The sequence below is a fragment of the Apus apus genome, chromosome 2 (assembly GCF_020740795.1).
Source record: "Apus apus isolate bApuApu2 chromosome 2, bApuApu2.pri.cur, whole genome shotgun sequence".
NCBI classification, from domain to species: domain Eukaryota; kingdom Metazoa; phylum Chordata; class Aves; order Apodiformes; family Apodidae; genus Apus; species Apus apus.
Window position 1 is genome coordinate 72095509 of NC_067283.1, and position 18470 is coordinate 72113978.

Genomic DNA, 18470 nt, shown 5'->3' on the forward strand with positions numbered 1-18470 from the left:
AGATGAATCCCAGCTTGGCAGTCTGAGAAAGGATGATCTAAAGGATGAACTGCTGAACTCGACAGGAATGGAAATACAAATAAAAAAGGCTAGGGAAAAGTAGGGACCAATCATTTAAACCAGGGACTTAGAGGAAAGAAGGAACGTTTTTCCCCACTGATGTCTTAAATAAATGGCATACTGATTCTACTCTGGAGCTGCTGTTAATCTATGAAACATTTAGGGATCTTCCACCCTTGCCTTTTCATTGAAATGGCTGCAAAGGGTTTTACTTGTTCTCAGGCAGCTGGACTTGTAACTTTCTTCTTCAGATAGAAGCAGCAGTTTTGTTACACAGGGTGCTTGAACACTGCCACCATCAGCGTAGTATGTAGCCTACCCCTCACCAAAAGGCAAGAGATCAAGAGGAACAAATTGGTTCATGCCACATTCTGTAAAATCCTTCCTGCAAGCAGTGCAAGCTTGTAAGTAACAATCAGTAAAACACAAAACAATTAACCCAACAATAGTTCAGTAAATTGGCCCTGAAGCAAGTCAATTGAATTAACCAAGCAGGACAGCAAAGAGGGATAACAGAAAAAAGTAAACAGTCACTTAACCAACACCAAGATGTCCTGGTTCCAAGAACTACTCAGCTGAAGACTTCACGGCCCTCTCCTCTTAGAAAAACTCATCACTTCATTGATAGCAAGCAGCGTCCAGGGAAATCAGGCTGGCTAGGCTGAAGTTACTGTTCTGTTTACTCCTTTGAATCCTACTGCTCTACTTGAATCAGTTCCGCACCCCAGATCGGTACACTGTTCACTAGGTTATCCCCACCAACCCACTCAAGGGAACATCTGCAAGCCCAGACCTGCCAGGTTGAACCCAAAAGACATAATCCATGTCTAGAGCAAAGCTGCAGAAATTACCTCCAGAGGCATGTGCAACACTTCATTAACACCCACCCCCATGTGGATGTGCTTTGTATTTAAAGTCATCTTCCATGAAATAATGTTCAATCTTCTGCCACCAGCCATCTACCTCCTCCTGTTCATGCATTTCTGCTTGTCTCAGATATGGCTATCAGCAAGTTTCAAAGGACACAAAAGGTTTGATTACAAATGTAATACAGCTCTACACTTTCCTCAGTTGAAAGCTTTCCTTTCTTTTTAGCTCCCAACCTTTGCCCCTGCTTGATGCTCTCAAGGTCTGCAAATAAATCCACTTTTTAGTCAGAGAGTTCCCAGCAGGTCAAAAATGTGTAAAATATACTGTGCACTTAAGCATAAAATCATGTACAATAATAATTCACCAAAATAAAACCACTGACTTCAGCTTCAGTCTTCAGGACGTACAAACATACTAACCTTTTGTGGAAGACGACAGAGAAGTCTAGAAAAGTCACAAGCTGCAAGAACTACTTTGCTTTCCAGGTCCCAGTTTAAAGCCAGAACTAAATACACTTTGCCCTTGCTTAAAAATAAATGCAAAACCTTCCAAAGATGCTCCCAGCCATCCAACCTATTGATCTAAGTTCACGGTACGGAAAGCCCAGTAGGGGGATGAAGTGACCCCTATGAATGCATCAAATCCTTTGCGTTATGACTTGTTCAGACAGGCTACAAACACAAGTGTCTTCAGGCAGACCAGAAATCCAAAGGTACAACCCTCATTAGCCAAAATCCTGTCACTTTGATGCTACAAAAGCTGTGACTCCAGAATGCCATCGCTACCTTTACTGAAAGTACCATGCTGAAAGGGGCAGGCTTGGGTGGGCTGTCAGTTTTGATGATCTACGCTGCAAGACAAGCGTATAAGGAGAGAAAACTGCATTGTTGCCTGTAACCTGCTAATGCCACGGGGGATGACAAGGTCTTGGGAGTTTGTCCTTCAAACGAAGGGAAGGCAAAGTCTATATGAAGCCTGGGGCCATATACTTCTATTCACAGGAGAAAAGGGCAGAGCAGGGAGTGGGAAGTCTCAGCACAGGGACAAACTTCAGCTCCTGTGAAATGGTTCCCCTCCCATCCTACTCTGACCGCTGTTCCTCTCTCCAGGGTACCACGTGTACAGCATACCAGAAGCACCTTATCATGAGACCACAGATGGCAGCAGCAAGATTACTCCTCCACCAGCAGCACGTGCTATGCAGAAAAGAATTGTGCCCTCCCCGCCCCCCCCCCTTTTTTTTTTTTTTAAGGTACAGAGAATTTTCCAGCTTGCTCAGGAAACCCTAAACTTGTAACCACTCGCCTAGGCCATGGTAGTGCCCTTGCTAGTTATCACCTTCAGCCTCAAGCGATATCTGAACAAAAAGATAATGTTTTCCAAGCACACGAGAAACATTAATCATTTAACAAAATTTGAATTATACAGACTGTTTACCAAAGAACACCTAAGAGTTACTAGCCAATAAACCATAAACTTTTTTTTTGTTCAAATACATTATTTAATGAGTTTTCTTTAAGAAAGAGATATTTTGAAGCTCAAATTACAATAAAGTACAATCTTCTAGATCTACAGTAGGCAGTGCTATAAACATTTACCAAACCAAGTATTTTCATATTTGCTCCTCTGCAGTTATTATTTAAGAAAAAGAACCACAAAAATCTCTTGTTAATAGCAAACCTGTCCTAACTTGGCTATTTCAAGCTAGAACAGAATAAGGACAACAAGCCTGTTACCACAGTCCTCTCCTGAAATACAGACTAAATGTCAAGCAGGAGCAAGATGCTGTCGTGATCACACACTAATTCAGCTTTTTTTTTAAGACAAACAAGTAAAATGGAGCAGTTGGTTGGAGAAGGGAACATTGGGAAAGGGTGTTGCTCCTTTCCCACAAGAATCACACCAAAAACTGGCCTTTTGCTAGCAAAGTCATACTGCCATTGAACTTACATTCATTCAACACATTTGAGCAAATCTGAGTTTACATAGGTAGCTTTTGAGTTCACTTTTCCACCTTCTCTTTATATTTCCCTCTTCTCTCTGTATCCAATGTTTTCCTTCTCCCTTTGCTTAGTGTGTTGTATCTCTTCATTTCTATCTTCAGCTACTCTGTCCCAGTGGGATGGAGCCAGAGAACCACTCCTCCTCTTCAGTCTTCTGGCATTCTTAATAATACTGTGAAAAAGGGCAACTCAATAGTGTGGAACTAGAACAGAGAACAAAAAAAGAAGAAACAGGCCAATTCCTCAGAGAGCTGTTTTGTATCTTTTAAAGGCTATTTTGCATGGTCTTGGAATTCTAGAAGTGTGCATGAGCTTCTGGAGTTAGTGTAAAAATGTGATCCAGCTGAAAAAAGTTTCCACACCTTTCTGTTTGAATTGAGCAGCAGGCTGCTGAACCACAGCAAGCTACTGTTTGAAAGCTGCTGCTCAGCTATTCAGACATAAAAGCAGACATCAGGTGTAAATTTCATATTTATTATAACAAAAATTATGACATGTTCATTTGTGCATTCGGCTTTAATATAACTCTTGGTATGTAAATGTTCTACAGCAAATGAGCTCTATACAATCATGCTGGTTGTGGCAAGAGTAAGGAACACAAAATGAGTCTGTAAAAGCAAGGAAAGAAAGAGACCAGAGGAAAAAAGTGGGTTTCTTTAAATGGTCTACACCATCTTGGCTCTAGCTAACTTTTACACAGCCACTCAGTCCACTACACTCCATGACCATGGCCCAAAGAGTCGCTTAAGAAAAAAATGTCAATTGTTCAGGTTGTGTCCTTTATGCCAAGGCTACAAAACATGTAAGCATCACTATACAACACTGAGCTATTTACAGGAATTTCCCAATCAACTGTTCTCTCAGAGAAAATTAGTGAATCTCAGTGACTTAAGTCACCTGAAAGAGTAAAGCAACTCCTAGGAGTTAGTCTCCGTATTCTACAAATGTCTATCATTTTCAAGACCAAAAAAGCCTTTTCTCTCAAAGAAATACAGTATTACAATATTACTTAAATCATTTAGCACTGGCTACTGCCCTGCTTTTCAAACAAAACGAACAAGCCATTTTAAAAAATATTACATCATCATCTGTTTCTCAGCAATATATTAAACCTTTTTATTTTTTTTTAATTTTTTTTATTTTTTGTTTTTACACTTGATATGTTAAGGGAAGGTTAACTATTTTAAACTTTACCGGTCAAGCGTCCCTAGAAGAAAGTCAATGAATATTAAACCTAACAAAACTGAAAAGCTGCAGTTATCTGTAGTGGCAGGATATGGAAAAGGAAGTATATAAAGGAATAGGATAAGGAAAAACCCCTGCTGTAATGCCAGCCCACTGGGTCCCGCACTCAAGTCTCCTTGTTAGTTTATTTCTGAGCAGTAATATAGAGTGGGTCATAGTGGTGTATCGTAATAGTCTGCCAGGTGGTCCATTGGATACTGCCGCTGCTGCTGCTGTTGCTGCTGCTGCTGTTGCTGCTGCTGCTGCTGTTGTTGTTCCTGGTGCTGCTTCATAATCTCCTTGACTTCTTCTTCAAGTTCTGGTGGAATGATGAACTGGTCGTCGGGATCGGGTTGTGCCGGAGCAGCAAAGTAACCCCCCGTTTTTCTAAGCGGCGCATCCGCTGCAACCTCAATTAAGTTGTGGCTCCTCTCTTGTGGCGCCACAGAACCGTTGCCCCGCCGCCGCCCTATCGTGCCCATGCCAGAGTATTTAGCTCTCCTGGGAAGGCCGGGCTCATCTTCATTGGCACTGATGACGATACCTTCATCGCTGGCTTCCACTGGCACTTGGAGAAGCTGCTTCTCCTTGGCTCGGCTGCAGTGGATGTCCACCTCCACTTCCACGCGGCTGCCGTTGGTGAACACCCCCTCAATCGGCTCCTCATCGTCACTGTCAAGGCCGTTGTCGGAGAAGGCGCTGGAGAAGGTGGCGCTGGAGAGCTGCCGCTGGAAAGAGTTGGAGAGGCAGACGGGGTGCAGCATGCAGCGCTGCTCCCCCGGGTAGGCCGGGCTGTTCTCGTTCATGGCTACCTGCGGAGGCTCGTCGGAGGCCGTGGAGCCCACCTCACTGCTCATTTCCGAGGTGGAGATCTCGCTGCTGATCTCCGAAGCCATGCCGCTGCTCGAAGATGGCATCCCAAGCGCGTCAGCGGGCCTGTCCTTGATGACCACGTTGACCGACTGGGGGAAGATGCCTGGGCTGGGGGGTGGGACCCCATTCAGCTCACAGCAGCAGAAGCTGTCCTCCGTCACGTTGAGCTGCACCACAACAGCGCTGATGCTGTCGTTGCAGCCGTAACCCTGGGCCAAAGTGCAAAGCTTCTTGGCGGCCGCCAGCGCGTCAGGCACGTTTCTGACCGCATCCACTGCTTCATCCATCGAGAGGCTGTCCCACAGCCCCTTGCTCCCCAGGATGAAGAACTCATCTTGCGGAGTTAAGGTGATGGACTGGACGTGAGGACGCGGCACGACACTTGGGTGAAGGAAGGTGTACCCCAAGATTCTTGTTGAATCTGTCACACCATTCACTTTGCCATCCTGCAATTAGAAAGGAGAGGGAATTGGAAACAAAGCAGATCCGGATACACAGCACCTGCATCTCCTTGCCTTACACCGAGGCTGTTTCCGCAGTACCCCCGACATTACCATTTACATATGAGAAGACGGGAAGGCAAAGTGCCTCGCAAAGAGGTGGCAGAGCTGGGATTAAAGCACAGAAATGGCTGGTTTCCAATCCTGCGCTACGCCTCCTACACCCTGCTGATTTGTCATCAGCATCACCTATGCACAGACCAACAAAGCACAAGCCTGCAACAAAGAGCCATCTATTCTGCTCCTCCAGCTGCGAGAGCCAACTGGACTCATGTTTTACCAGTGAGTCAGACCTACCCATCCCCCACCCACGATATCATCTGGCTTTATACAGGGCAAAACCACACACAGCTCCATTTGATACTGAGGCAAGTAATTCAATTATGACTCTTCTCTTGCAGCTGTAACATCTTGGCTCATCACTTCAGAAACAAAAGTTGATTTAAAAAAATAAAAATAACATATGACTTTTAAATGAAGCATGCAAGTCAAATGCAGCAGAGAGCAAGTCTGTATTTCTCAGTCAACTGAGTTGTAGTGAAATGTTTTACACGCCCCAATTACTTACTACGTTTCCACTTAGATATGACATTTCCAAGGGGAGGAGGAATGATATCTGAAGGGAAAACATCAGTAAAAAGGGACGTATTTGAGAAGTAAATCCCATGCATGTCCAAATCCCAGGATCCTGTCTTGGTTAGAATCCAAGCTGCCAGAATAAGCAGAGCAAGTGTCTGAAACAGCAAGCCTGGCTATCTGTCAAGCCTGCTGAGGATAGCTGCACCCTGCTAATTGCATGTTTGAGAATAATAACAAAGGTGAGGATTTACACTCATTTGATATTCCTCATGACTGCAGTGGTTATGATAAAGCAGATAACCACTGAAAAGTGAACAAAAACTAAAAAAAGCCTCCCCTTTAAAATCAGCCAGAAGGAAAAAAACCCAACCTTGTCGGCTTGTTAACTTCCCCATTAGCAGGTTGACAGCAGTGATAAGCCACCAACATGCACAAAATCAGTGAGTCATCTGAAGATTCAGTGCAGAAATTTCCCTTTTCCTCTATGGAACAGCACAACCAGCATGCCTTGGTTGATGCACACTATGTTGGGAGTGACTCCCTTCCAACTTGTCACATTTGAGATCCCAGTCGTCACCTTTCCCTGGCAAGATCAACAGGCACATGACTCATTCCACACACACATGCAGCCCTACACACACACACACACACCCTGCTCACAGGCACACAGGGAGTTTTCTGTCCTTTCCTCCACCATTCAGAGGATTCAGTATTTTTCTGTTCTAATGCGTATGTCACACAAGGCAAAGCAAAACTGACAGCGGTGGCTTCACGCTTGTAAGAAGGGAATCAACATTTTTCTCCTCTCTCATGGTTCAACTGAGCACAGGATGGGTTTTCCTTTTAGGCAAATGCCCTCTGTTTGTCAAAGGGCAGCTCTGGGAATGTAGGAACTCAGACAGCAGAGTCACCCTGCCAGGAGCAAAGAGTCTCCTAAGGGAAGGATGGCATTGCTCCAAGTGCTCTGCCTTTTCATCATTTTCAAGTGGAGAGGCTCTTTATGACAGCTCCAATGTAGCAGCAATTCCTCTCCCCATTAGGAGGAGGGTGTCTGCTTTCTTGTTTCAATGCACCACAGTCACAGTTGCTCAGTCTCTGAAGCTCACCAAAATCCAGCATGGCAATGAGATGGAAAAACAACTTGATTGCACGGTAACTCGATTGCCTGATATGAATCACCTTGAAAGGAAAAGTGTAACTCCAAAACCCATACCATTAACACCACCCATTAGAGGTTACTAGTATCGACATGTAATTTCATGCATTGCTGTGCAAATACTCTCCAAGGAAGATGCAAGTTGGAACAGTCCCCAACTGTTCTCTGACCTCTGTGATAATGGCCTTATGCTGCTTAATCCTTTTCAGCTCTTCTTCACAACTCATCACGTAACACCTGGACAAAGGCAGAGGTTTCCCATTCCGGCAGAGAACGGTTTGGCACTTCCCCACATTTGCTGAGGTTAGGGTGAAGCATCCACCAGGGTCCATGGGATCATGTTTTATATGGCAAAGGACAGCAGAGCCTCCAAGCTTTTGTCCAGCTGTTCCAAGTTTCCTGGAATTTAAACAAAACAATGATTGTTCTTTAATTGGAAAACAAGTGTTATGGACTCTAGAGAGAAACAGCCGCAACCACAAGCACCCAGGGCATTGACTCTTCCGTATCACTGGGACAGAAACAAGCCTCCAGTTTTGTTAAGACAGTGACACTACGGCAGCACTGCAGAGAAATCACATGCAACTCTCAGGCAGTGTGTTATTTACACATATACAGATAACCTGCTCAGTTTTAGAAAAAAAACAAACAGCTTTGCAGTTTAAAGAATTGCACAGTTGTCTCTATACCTTAGAGATGTTTGTTTTAAAGGCCAGACTGAGAGAAACAGAGAGGACTAGGAAAGTACCGAGGACTACTAAATGAGTACAGGTAGAGCTTAAAAAGGGGGTTCGTATTATGCAGCTGGTTCTTTGGCTTCTGAAGCTCTAGATTTTATTTTTTAAAAATACACTTGAGGAGTGTTGCATGTAAATGTAATAACCCTTAATGAATGGTTAAATGCAACTGGAATGAATACTATTTCTGGTTCTCCAAAGAAGTGGTTAGCTGATTTTGACTTGAGACCAAAATAGAAAAAAAGCCACAAAACAGCAACAAAAAACACATCAGCTTTTTGTAGGAATGCCACATTGCTGTGAAATTGCATTAGTAGTAAACAAAACCACTGAATAAGTACTTTTGACACTCAAACTTGTTATTATTTTTTGATATTTTAAGTATATGGCAACCATCTTCTCAGCTATTGGTCTAAGACGCTATTACAAGCAAATATGGAAAGGAAGCATTTCATCTCCTTTTTATAAGGTTCAACACGCCCCTACTGCTTCTGTATCTTTCCCAATACCAGAACTTGAGTATTTTTCCATTCCAAACATGCAGCAACTGAACGATGAGAAATGCTACTTTTAACCTTGTCCATTTCCTCAGTCTCCAAGCTGCTTATTTGCTTTCTTCTTTCTCCTTTGTTTCCCTGACCTCTTCATTCTCTTTTAACTCCCTTCATACTCTTCCCTCACTCGATGCCTCCCCAAGCACAATTTCTTCTTTTGTCAAGAACAGCCTGCACACAGGTTTCCAAACCACTACAAGGGCTACTATTACACTCAAAACTATCATATCACAACCTCTTTGGATGGGTCCTGCTTAAATAATATTCTAAGGCCAAAGGGATGCCAGGAAATAGACGTTTCTAAGGACCCACACTACATGTTTTAAATATCTGTGTAGCCTTAAATAACCTGAGTCGGTAGAGAGAAACAGAAAGGATCAGCCTGGGCTTTGCAGCCAGTAGTAGTAAGAAAGTTTAAAAGCTGGCCAAGAGGTTTATACCATTGCTTTGGTTGCAGCCAATTGTAAATTGTAAGACCTGCAGAAGATACCACACAAGAGTAAACCTCAACCTACCACACAGTCATGAGCATTTAGTAACTTTGCAGGTGGGTATCTTTTTTTTTTTGAGTGGGGAGGTGTTGAGTTTTTTCTCCCCACACCTGAAATAAACAGAGGGCAATATTCACTAAGCACACAATAAATTAAAACACCATAGGAGAAACCAAGGGTTTTTTCCTCTCTCACATTTTTTTGAAGCAAGAGCATTATCTGACGTTACAGAAAACAAACTGCCCAGTGAGCATATACAAGGTAAAACCAGGCTTCAGATCCAACTCACCTCTGCATAACAATGAAAGTGTTGATCATGTATTCCTCCTCATTTTTGGTTTTCTGCAGCTCTTCTGCTAAGATATCACTCATGGTGCACTGCAGCAGATACGGCACTTCCACGTTGCGGTCACCATCAAAAACACCATAAAGTGCCTCCCTGTTTTCACAGAAGTTATTGGCTGAAAGTGCTGCCACACATAGCCTAGTAAAAAAGCAAAGCAGCAGAATATCATTATTGTTACCCACTATTAATTTCTCTACTTGTGATTCTGACCAGAAGGGTACAGCCTGGTCTGAGAGATAGTTTTAACCGCTTCTGTTCACAAGCATTTCAGGACTGCTTTCTGAACTGTCAGGCCCACCCAACAGTGTTAAGATACAGGGAAAACTGTACTGGAAATTCAAGCCTAAGTATTTTTCCTCCTTTTTAGCTTGTGAACAAATCTCTTATTTACAGAAACAGGGGGGAAAAAGTATGCCCAAAACATCAGTTGAAACCACACTTGCTCCTTGGAAAGCCACCCTTGTGATTTAACATGCCAATGACCAAGTTGTGTGTTAAATCAGTTAAAAGTAAGTAAAGGCTTGCTGGCACTTGCTGCAGAAACCTAGGTAGCAGAAGATTTCTAAAAAGGTATTTAAGGAACAAAGAAAGATTCATCACATTGCCAGCAACACAGAGACTAGCAGACTCTTGGTACATTATTTGTCAAGTGCTGCCTTAGTCACAGGAGCTCTGCACACTATGAATATTCAGAGTTTGGGCCATTCTGCCTCTTCCTTTAGTATCTCTGATTTGCTTGGTAAACATCCTTTGGTTGAAGATAAAGAAGCTTTGCAAAGAGGAAAAATGCTTTTAAACATCCAGATCTTTTCCAAGTACTGGAGTCCTGCATAGACAAAATGTGTCGGTTACACTTGTATCTTAGCAACTTCCCTAACAAAGACCAAAGTTGAGATCCAGGCAGGGGCCCAGTCTACAAATATAGAGTCATGGCATGGCCTCTGCCTTTGTGAGGCCCAGAATGTCCCCAAAACTTTCCCTGGAAACAGGATTTCTTTGTATATAACCCACGCCAGTCCGTACTTGTTCTTAACGCCCGACGCTTCAGTGTAGCCGTGACTCCACACCGCCGGCGCTCCCGAGGCGTCACCGGCCGAGGGCTGGTCGATCTTGAAGCAACGGATATTGCTGCAAGAGAAAGGAAAGGGGAGAAGTTGGACTCAAGTGCTGACATGATCTTGCTTAAAAATGTGAAAATAATGCCTTTTTTCCCTTCCCAGGTCTTAGTGATACATTTAATAGAGGAAAATAAGCAGGGCATCCGAAGTGGTTACTTTTATGTGTCTGTATAAAAAAGAACAAAAGAGCAGTAAATAACTGAGGCTCTGTGAGGGTGTCAGCTGCACTCTTTTGCTTAGCCAGCTTTTCTCTTCCCTGCCTTCACCCCTGAGGTATTTGTTTCAAACCTGGCCCAGTATGCATACAAGGCAAATTTGTCACTAGCCTGATGAAAGCAAGCACAAGGGAGTGATTTTTTTTTTAACTTAATACATCTCTCCCACCCATTTCAACAAGTCTCCAGGCTCTTTTAATTGTACTCATATTAATCCTTCTGTATGACCCACACCATCCCCAAAATGGAGGCAAAAAAAAAAAAAAGGGGGCGGGGGGGGTGAAAGAAAAAATCTTCAGAAACAGCAACATGTAGTAACAGTCTTCCATGAAAATGCACACAAACTAGAAATCCCACTCCACCCTGCTCCTGCACCAACCTGTAAGAGCCAGCCTGCGGTCCCAACTGTGGCCACAGCCCTTTTGCCCCCTTCAATTGTACATTCCAATTTTTACTTAGGCCCTTGATCCTCTACCCTCCAATTTACTACCAACATAGCCTTTAGCCAGTATTTCAGATATCTCACACAGTGTAGTAAAGCTTTAAAAAGGGCCCAGCCCTCTCAGTTTAAACCCTTCTCTTCACAGCCCTGCTTTGCTTGGGAGAGATGACCTCCCCCCTGCTCCCTACTGGTCTCTTCCAAAGGCAAGGAAAGCCAGCTCCCCACACGCTGCCGACACTTCAAAGGCACCCGAACCTTTCATGAACCAAATGAATCATAAAAGGACACAAGCAGAAAGGTCTAACTGTTCACTCCAAGCATTCATTTTTCTCTATCCAAATCCCCACCTGACCTGAACACACAGAAAAGTCTTTTCAGCGCTGCACAGTCTTCCTCAAATAACCTGAAGTACTGTCACATCCAGTTCCATTTCTTCTCATGCTAATAGTCAGGATATATATCAGCAAGGGCAGATTAAAAGCAAACAAATAGCATAAATAGCATTGAATCCCCATGTTTTCAGCCCATGATTTTGCAGCTCTCTGTGTGACAAACAGGAGGCAAACACCTTGCCACAAGCATTAGAAAAGCTTATCTGAGCCCAAATCAAACTGGAAAGCTGGATCTTTTCTAAAGTAGCAGATTTTAATTCTGTCTGCACCTGCAGAGCACTACACACACAAGCAAATACACCTTCTTTTCAGACTTTTCACACAAGGCACTTATCCTCCAGGGCAGAAGAACTTGCATCAAAAAGGTTTTAGTGTCTGTTTCTGTTTTAAATGGGTTGACTGACCCCTGGTTTCTGGGCAGGTCAAGGACCCAGAGCTGTCCCAAGGCTTCCCAGCAGTGGTGAAAAAAGCTACCTCAATGCATGGCTTTCAGCTTCCTCATCGGCACCACTACAAATAGACCATGTGCCCAGAAAGGAATGATAGCCAGCAGGATATGCAGAGAATATGGGCTGAGGCTTCTGGACAACATGATTTATTTTCCCCCTAATTTAAAATGGCTGTTAAAATTTAACTAGATGGTCTTTCCTAAAAACAAAACAAAAAAACAGCAGAGTGGCAGCATCTCCTTTTCTTTCTTTTTCATTTTAATTGCTACTGAAAATTCTTAGATCAAATAAATCACTTGGCAACATCCTAAGCATTCAAGCTTCCTTTAAGATCTCCATACATATTAAAAAAGCAAGCATGCATGACAGGACTACTCTTCTCACCAGTACTGAGAATACATATTAACCTACTACCTCCTAGAATCCTGCCAGGGTGCAGATGGAAAGCTGCCTTTCACATGCAGAAGGAAGATATAAAAAGTACCAAGTGCACAAATATTTTTGTGCCTGCCACAAAAAAGAGTGAAAGAAAGACCTCCTCCCTCACAGTCAACTACAGCAGTATGCCGTAGAAGTCAGTGTAATGTATCAATACAGACACTAAGAAGCCCCTCAGGAGGCCTGCAACACGTGACAGTGGCTAATGAATATTAGGGAAGAGAGCAGACCTGAGGTTTTAAGAATGATGGGAGTAAAAAAACTCAAATAACCAAACAAAATGCATACATAAGAGCAAAAAGGTTTTTTGTGAATTAAGAGACAATGCATATGCTAGTGAAAAGAAGGCATTCAAACTGGGCCACACTACTCTTCTACTACTTAGGACTTATACTTGTTGTAGGATACTGCTGTACGTCATGATGCCTGAATACTAAAGTGGCAAGACATTGGCTTGCCCATCTTGTCAGGTGGGTTATACACAAGAAAACCTGGTATTTCACTTCAACTTCCAACACAGTGTAATTAGCTTTGTAATATACACTTTTTTTTCCCCCCTATGAACGAGAGCAACATTACACACTGTTTATTCAGGAAGGTCACTAGTATACAATAAAGCAGCTCTTAAAATAGAACTCCCCTTTTTCTCCCCACTGTCTGCTGCAGAACATGGACTCGTTTTTATTTGTGAAAACTCATCATTTCAAATTTCCATTTAACTTGGATAAAATCCACAGATTTTAAAAGCAAACTCACACTGTAAGCTTCCCTTGCTTGCACAATAGATGAGGTTTACCACTCCACTGTCTGATCCTAACCATTGAAAAGCAAACAACGTGAAAGCAACTGCTCAACCCCTAAAAACTGAATCAACCCTTCTGGGAATCATTCAATATTTAAGACTCAAAGAGATTTAGAAGGAAACTTGATCTGGTGCAGCTCCCTCCAGGACATAAGTAAAGCTTGACAGCCCTACTGTCCACAAGTGATCTGGTTTAGTGCAACAGTTTCCCAGCACACTGTGGAAGGAGGCACAAGGCCCTTGCTGAATTGCAGTTTTGGCTAACACTAAAGTCCTGGGGCAGGAAACAAACAGGTGGACAGGAAGGAAACAGATGGTTCCAAAGCAAGGGAACTAGTTTTGCTGCAAACAGAGTGGGAGATGCAAGTCTTAAGGAAAGCTTCAAATCTGAAGAATTAAAAAAAAAATGCTAGGACAAAAGCAGAGAGGAGGTATGAATGGTAACAAGAAATAGTATGTGAAGAGGTAAAATGCAGCTCAATAATGAATGTGAGGAAAAAAATATAAAGTAACCAGCTACTGTGGAATAAACCAAGTATTTTGGCTGAATCTAATGTCAGAAGTAAAATGGAGATCAAACTGGCCCAAGAGTGGTTACACCAGACTGGCAGACCCCTTCAGGAGTTACAGCTGAAAGCAACTGCACTGAAGCAGGTCAAGTCACCGTCTTAAACAAATCACTGATTTCTGACCTATTCACATAATCTGTTACTTTCTGATCCACTGACAACAGGGAGCTGTACTTCTTCCAAGAGAGTTACACTTCTGTGTATAGTGGTTTTGTTACACTCCAGTGACAGGAGCTGCTCTGCCCCCTCCTCGCTCTGCAAGGTAACTTACTTCAGCAGCTCTAGGGTTTTGTGATCCAAGGCTAATCTGGGATTTCCAGTTAGGTCCAGCTCTTGTAGTTTCGGAGGCAGGTTTTCAGGCAATGTGACTTCACTCAGTTCATTACAGCTTAGATCCACACACTGCAAAAGGAAAGTAGCCAAATATAAGCAAGAGAATTCAGCCATCATCAAAACCATAAATGTAGCAATGCACTATTTCATGAACTATTAACACTGCAACTGAGACCTAAGACCATTCACTCAAGAAAGCAGTTCTTACAAAATAAATTAATATGGCATTTAGCCATCTCACCAGATGTCTGGGACACCTAGAAATATGTTCCCTTCGTTTCCCTCTCTGGCCAGGTGTCATCTTATTACAAAACTAGTAAGTTTTGTCTGTTCTTCACAAAGATGGTCCACATATTTTCAAGTATTTAAGAAAAAAATGTTACTGATTAAACCAGTCTTTTAATAGATAAAGAAAATAGAGATGGATACAACTGGGACTTCTAAGCCACTGGCATAAGTCTCTTCTCTGAAGTCAGTTTAAACCAGCATGAGTATGAGCAGGCTCTTGGGAATTCAGTAGTTACCAAGGGATATTAAAACAGGCAGGGTTGTGAATTCATGTGGAGGGGAGGATGAGTAGATGGAGAAAGGAAAAAAATACTGGAGCAGTTTGAAACATGGTTTAAATTTGTGTCATCTTCGATGTATTCATATTTAACATGGAGACAATAAAATTAGTGAAAAAATTACAGCTTAAGTATTTCAGAAAAAATACGATACAAAACAGCAGAGAAACCTGCTGGCTATCCATGAGCGAAGTACAAATTAGCCAGAGCAAGTGCACCAGAATGACAAAATCCCCAAACAAACATTGCTTAAAGCTGTGTATCCAGATGGAAGTCAATACAGAAGAAAAAATACAGCATTTTAGAACAAAACAAACTCTCCAAACCCTATTACAGGACCACCACTGTGGCATGCAGCAAAAACCACACACAAAAAAAATAATAAAAAAAAATCTGAGAAGACAGAGCAGACTGGTATTTAACAGACGATAGAAAAACTATCAACATCTTTCAGAAAGACCATTTTCTACTTCCAACCTGCAAAAAGAGAAAGACTTCAAAAACTTTAATAGCACAAAAAGCTGAAAGGGGTGGAGGGAGGCTTATCCTAGCTGCACATTTTGACCATCATGCAATTCCAGTGATACACAAGTGAGACACTTTCGTTTTTGTGGGTATATTCAAAGAAATTGGGTCCTGAGCTGGAAGAAGGTATAAGACAACCTAATTAAAGCTGGAAAAGAAAAATCTTCTAACACTTAATTAAATACACACAATGGAAATAACAAATTTCCGATCCAGATCTTGAAACCTGAGGTTGTCCAGCATGGAGGCCTTATTATCTATGAAGAACAAACTGCTGACGTTATCTAAGCCTGATAAGGAAATCAGAGTTTAAATCTGTCACGCAAACAAAATAGTAGACAGCTTAACAGAACAGTTATTCCAGCGAGCTTTTTTCCTCTGCGCAACTCCTTGCTGCTTCCAGAGAGCCAGTAATTACTTTGCAGATTAAAGAAGCTGCCAGCGGGCCTTGCTGTGTTCAACAACTCTGTGTCATTACGAATTTGATGGAAGAACATGCTGGAATAACAAGCACAATAATCAGTGAAGTAATTTCATTGTTCTCATTAAATGCCTGATACTCCAAAGGTAGCAACACTCTACAGCAGATCCTTTAGTCCTTGGCACCAGTGAAGACCGGTTATTTCTCAGGTTAGGATTTCTTAGGTGTGACTTGTGCTGTTTCACAAATAGGCTAAGAGGGACTTTCAGCAAATCTATGTTAAATTCTACTCCCTGGACAAGCAGGAAAGTGTATTTCCTAACTGGTCCCAATTTCCTCATGCATTATTTTGCTGCAAGATGATTTAGTCCCACCCACATAGCACCAGAAGAACAACTCCTGCAACAGCACATAGAATTTTGCACTGGACCTGACAGCTGGTAGGCAGGGCTTAATATTCAGCATTTGCTTAAACTGCATTTAGAGCTTTGTAACCATTTTTTTCAAGGCTGGAAAGGATTTAAGTTATCTCCAGTTGTGACTGGAGGTGGCCGCACCAATACTAACCTATTGATTAGAAGAAAAACTACCAAAGATTGAGTTTCATCTGTAAGATGGTACTGTAACTAGAACTTCACTTATTTCAGATCTCAAGGTAATGCTCCTGTGGAAGATAAGCTTGACCAAAAGCCAGAAGAAGAAACCTCTGTATCACCCTCGCTGCAGCAGCCCAGCAAGGCAACTATGAAAGACAAGCAACTCATCAGTTAATAAAAACTGGATGATAAAAGTCAAGTCAGGTCCCAGCTGGGAAAAGCAAACCTGGGTTTCTGGGCTCTGCTCAAGCAGTAAGGACTGCTCAACTGCTTGACTACAGAAGAACACCAGGATGCTGGCTAATTTTTAAAATGCCCTTTATTATTTTGTAAGGGAAGAAAACTGAAGTCAAAGAACAACTGTAAGGAAGAGTCTGATAGGGTACTGAGTCAAGTGTGTGTGCTTCCAGCTGTTCAACCAAATTGCAGAATACATTTCAGTATGCAATGATAAAGCTAACTTTGACAGTACAAATAACTGTCATAAAATACAATATAAACCCTAAAAAATTTATTGTGTAAGATAGCTCAGAGACATCCACTAAGCTCTTTAACAGAGAGAACAACACAACTTCTGTAGCCTTGACTGTAGTGTGTAAAAAAGGCTTAAAGACCATTGCATCACTAAAATGACCTTGTGTTTGGAAATCCCAGAGCTACTGCAAGTGTAAAAGCATAATTTACACTAACTTTCCTTCTGAAATTATTTCAGACCGCACAGTAACTGCTGCTACTAACTGTTCCAGTATTACTGACTCCAAAAACATAACCTATCAGCCTCTCAGGCTAATTAAACACTGAAGTTAAACACCCATTACCTCAGGTAACAGTGTTCCCTAAGAAGCTGAGAGGGTTTGAATGCCACCTCAGTTAAAATTAACCATCAAATACGATATAATTGCAGAGGTGACATGATACTATACTACTTTCTGCTTTGCTACAAGCAGCATTATTTCACCTCAAAACCAAATCCATACTCAAAGAATAAATTCTGAACTTACTTTGGCACATTCTGAATGTTCTCGCATACCTAAGGAGGAGCTCCAGTTATGGACACAAACGGGAAGTACAGGCTTGATCTCCAAACTGAAAAACACCAACCCTGGCCAAGAGAAATCACTGAGAGGCTAGAACCACCTCCATACCCAAGAAGGCACCTTTCCATCTGGCAACTATACAAACTCATCGCATCTAAGTAAAAAAAACCAGGATTGAGTAATGACTGGGCATTTTCTGTCCACAAAGGTAGAGTACTAGAGCACTGTGTCCTCTTAAGATGGAGTCATGCACGCTACCCCTGCAGTCCCAGTTAGTTATGTCCGTGCCTCTTTCTTCTGCTACGAGAACTAAATAACCATAGGGAACCAGCAGGAAGAAAGTGCCAGGTCCTCCAAGAGCATTTTTCTGCTGAGCACTGTGGCAGAGTAACACTTTAATTACTGATGCTTTTATAAAACATTCAACTTTCCCCAAAATGCACGAAAAGGAAAAAGTTGATTGTTCTCTACCAGCATGTTTACATTAGCCTCATCTGGGTTTTTCTGGCTGACATCACCCTCATACTTTTAAAGAAAAGTTTACCGCATAGAGCCTCACTCCCCCACCCCAATTCTTCCTCTAAGAAAAAAGGCTTTACTTCTGATGAATTCTAAATGGCTCTCCACTTCCTCAGGCCATTGTTCCAAAGAGGGAGGAGTATTCAAAAACCCACAAGTTTGTTTGAGATTTCCTGGCTAAAACCACAAAGCTCATCTTTACATGTACTTGCTGTCCAACAGAATTATTGCTCCTGCTGCTTTGCCTGACCCCAGACACTGAGGCACACATGGCAGTCTGGGAACTTGGCCTTCTGACTTCACAGAATGCCCTAAGGACACTTCAGCTGTTCTGAGCCCATGAATAGGTAATCAGTTCTCAGCCTGGGAGAACCACGGATTTTCTGCCATATCACAAGATTTGTATGCTGTGAGTTAACCATCTCTCAGGTCTGGCCAGCAGAACCAGCCTGCAGCACAAAATACCCTGCACTACAGCCAGGCCAGAAGCAGGAACTTGATTCACAAAAGGTAAGCTGTAGTGCTCTTCAGCGTGGTCAAGCAAAGAATGCATCCCACAAAAACAAGTGTCAGGAAAAGTACAGAATTACTTCTGGAAACACATATAAGAGATGGATTAAGCATTCCTCCACTTATTCAAAATATGACTGCAATT

At 42.4% G+C, this 18470-nt stretch overlaps 1 protein-coding gene across 1 annotated transcript in view; it reads right to left on the reverse strand.

The window, feature by feature from the left end:
- Positions 1-3386: 3386 nt before the first annotated feature.
- PHLPP1 (PH domain and leucine rich repeat protein phosphatase 1) overlaps positions 3387-18470 on the reverse strand; it is a 138853-nt gene continuing 123769 nt past the window's right edge. The window contains exons 13-17 of the mRNA XM_051612782.1: positions 14090-14220; positions 10417-10521; positions 9337-9531; positions 7436-7664; positions 3387-5476 (exon numbers count right to left, since the gene is read on the reverse strand). Of these exons, the coding sequence (XP_051468742.1) occupies positions 4331-5476; positions 7436-7664; positions 9337-9531; positions 10417-10521; positions 14090-14220 (1806 nt within the window). The 3' untranslated portion in view covers positions 3387-4330. The remainder of the gene's footprint in view (positions 5477-7435; positions 7665-9336; positions 9532-10416; positions 10522-14089; positions 14221-18470) is intronic.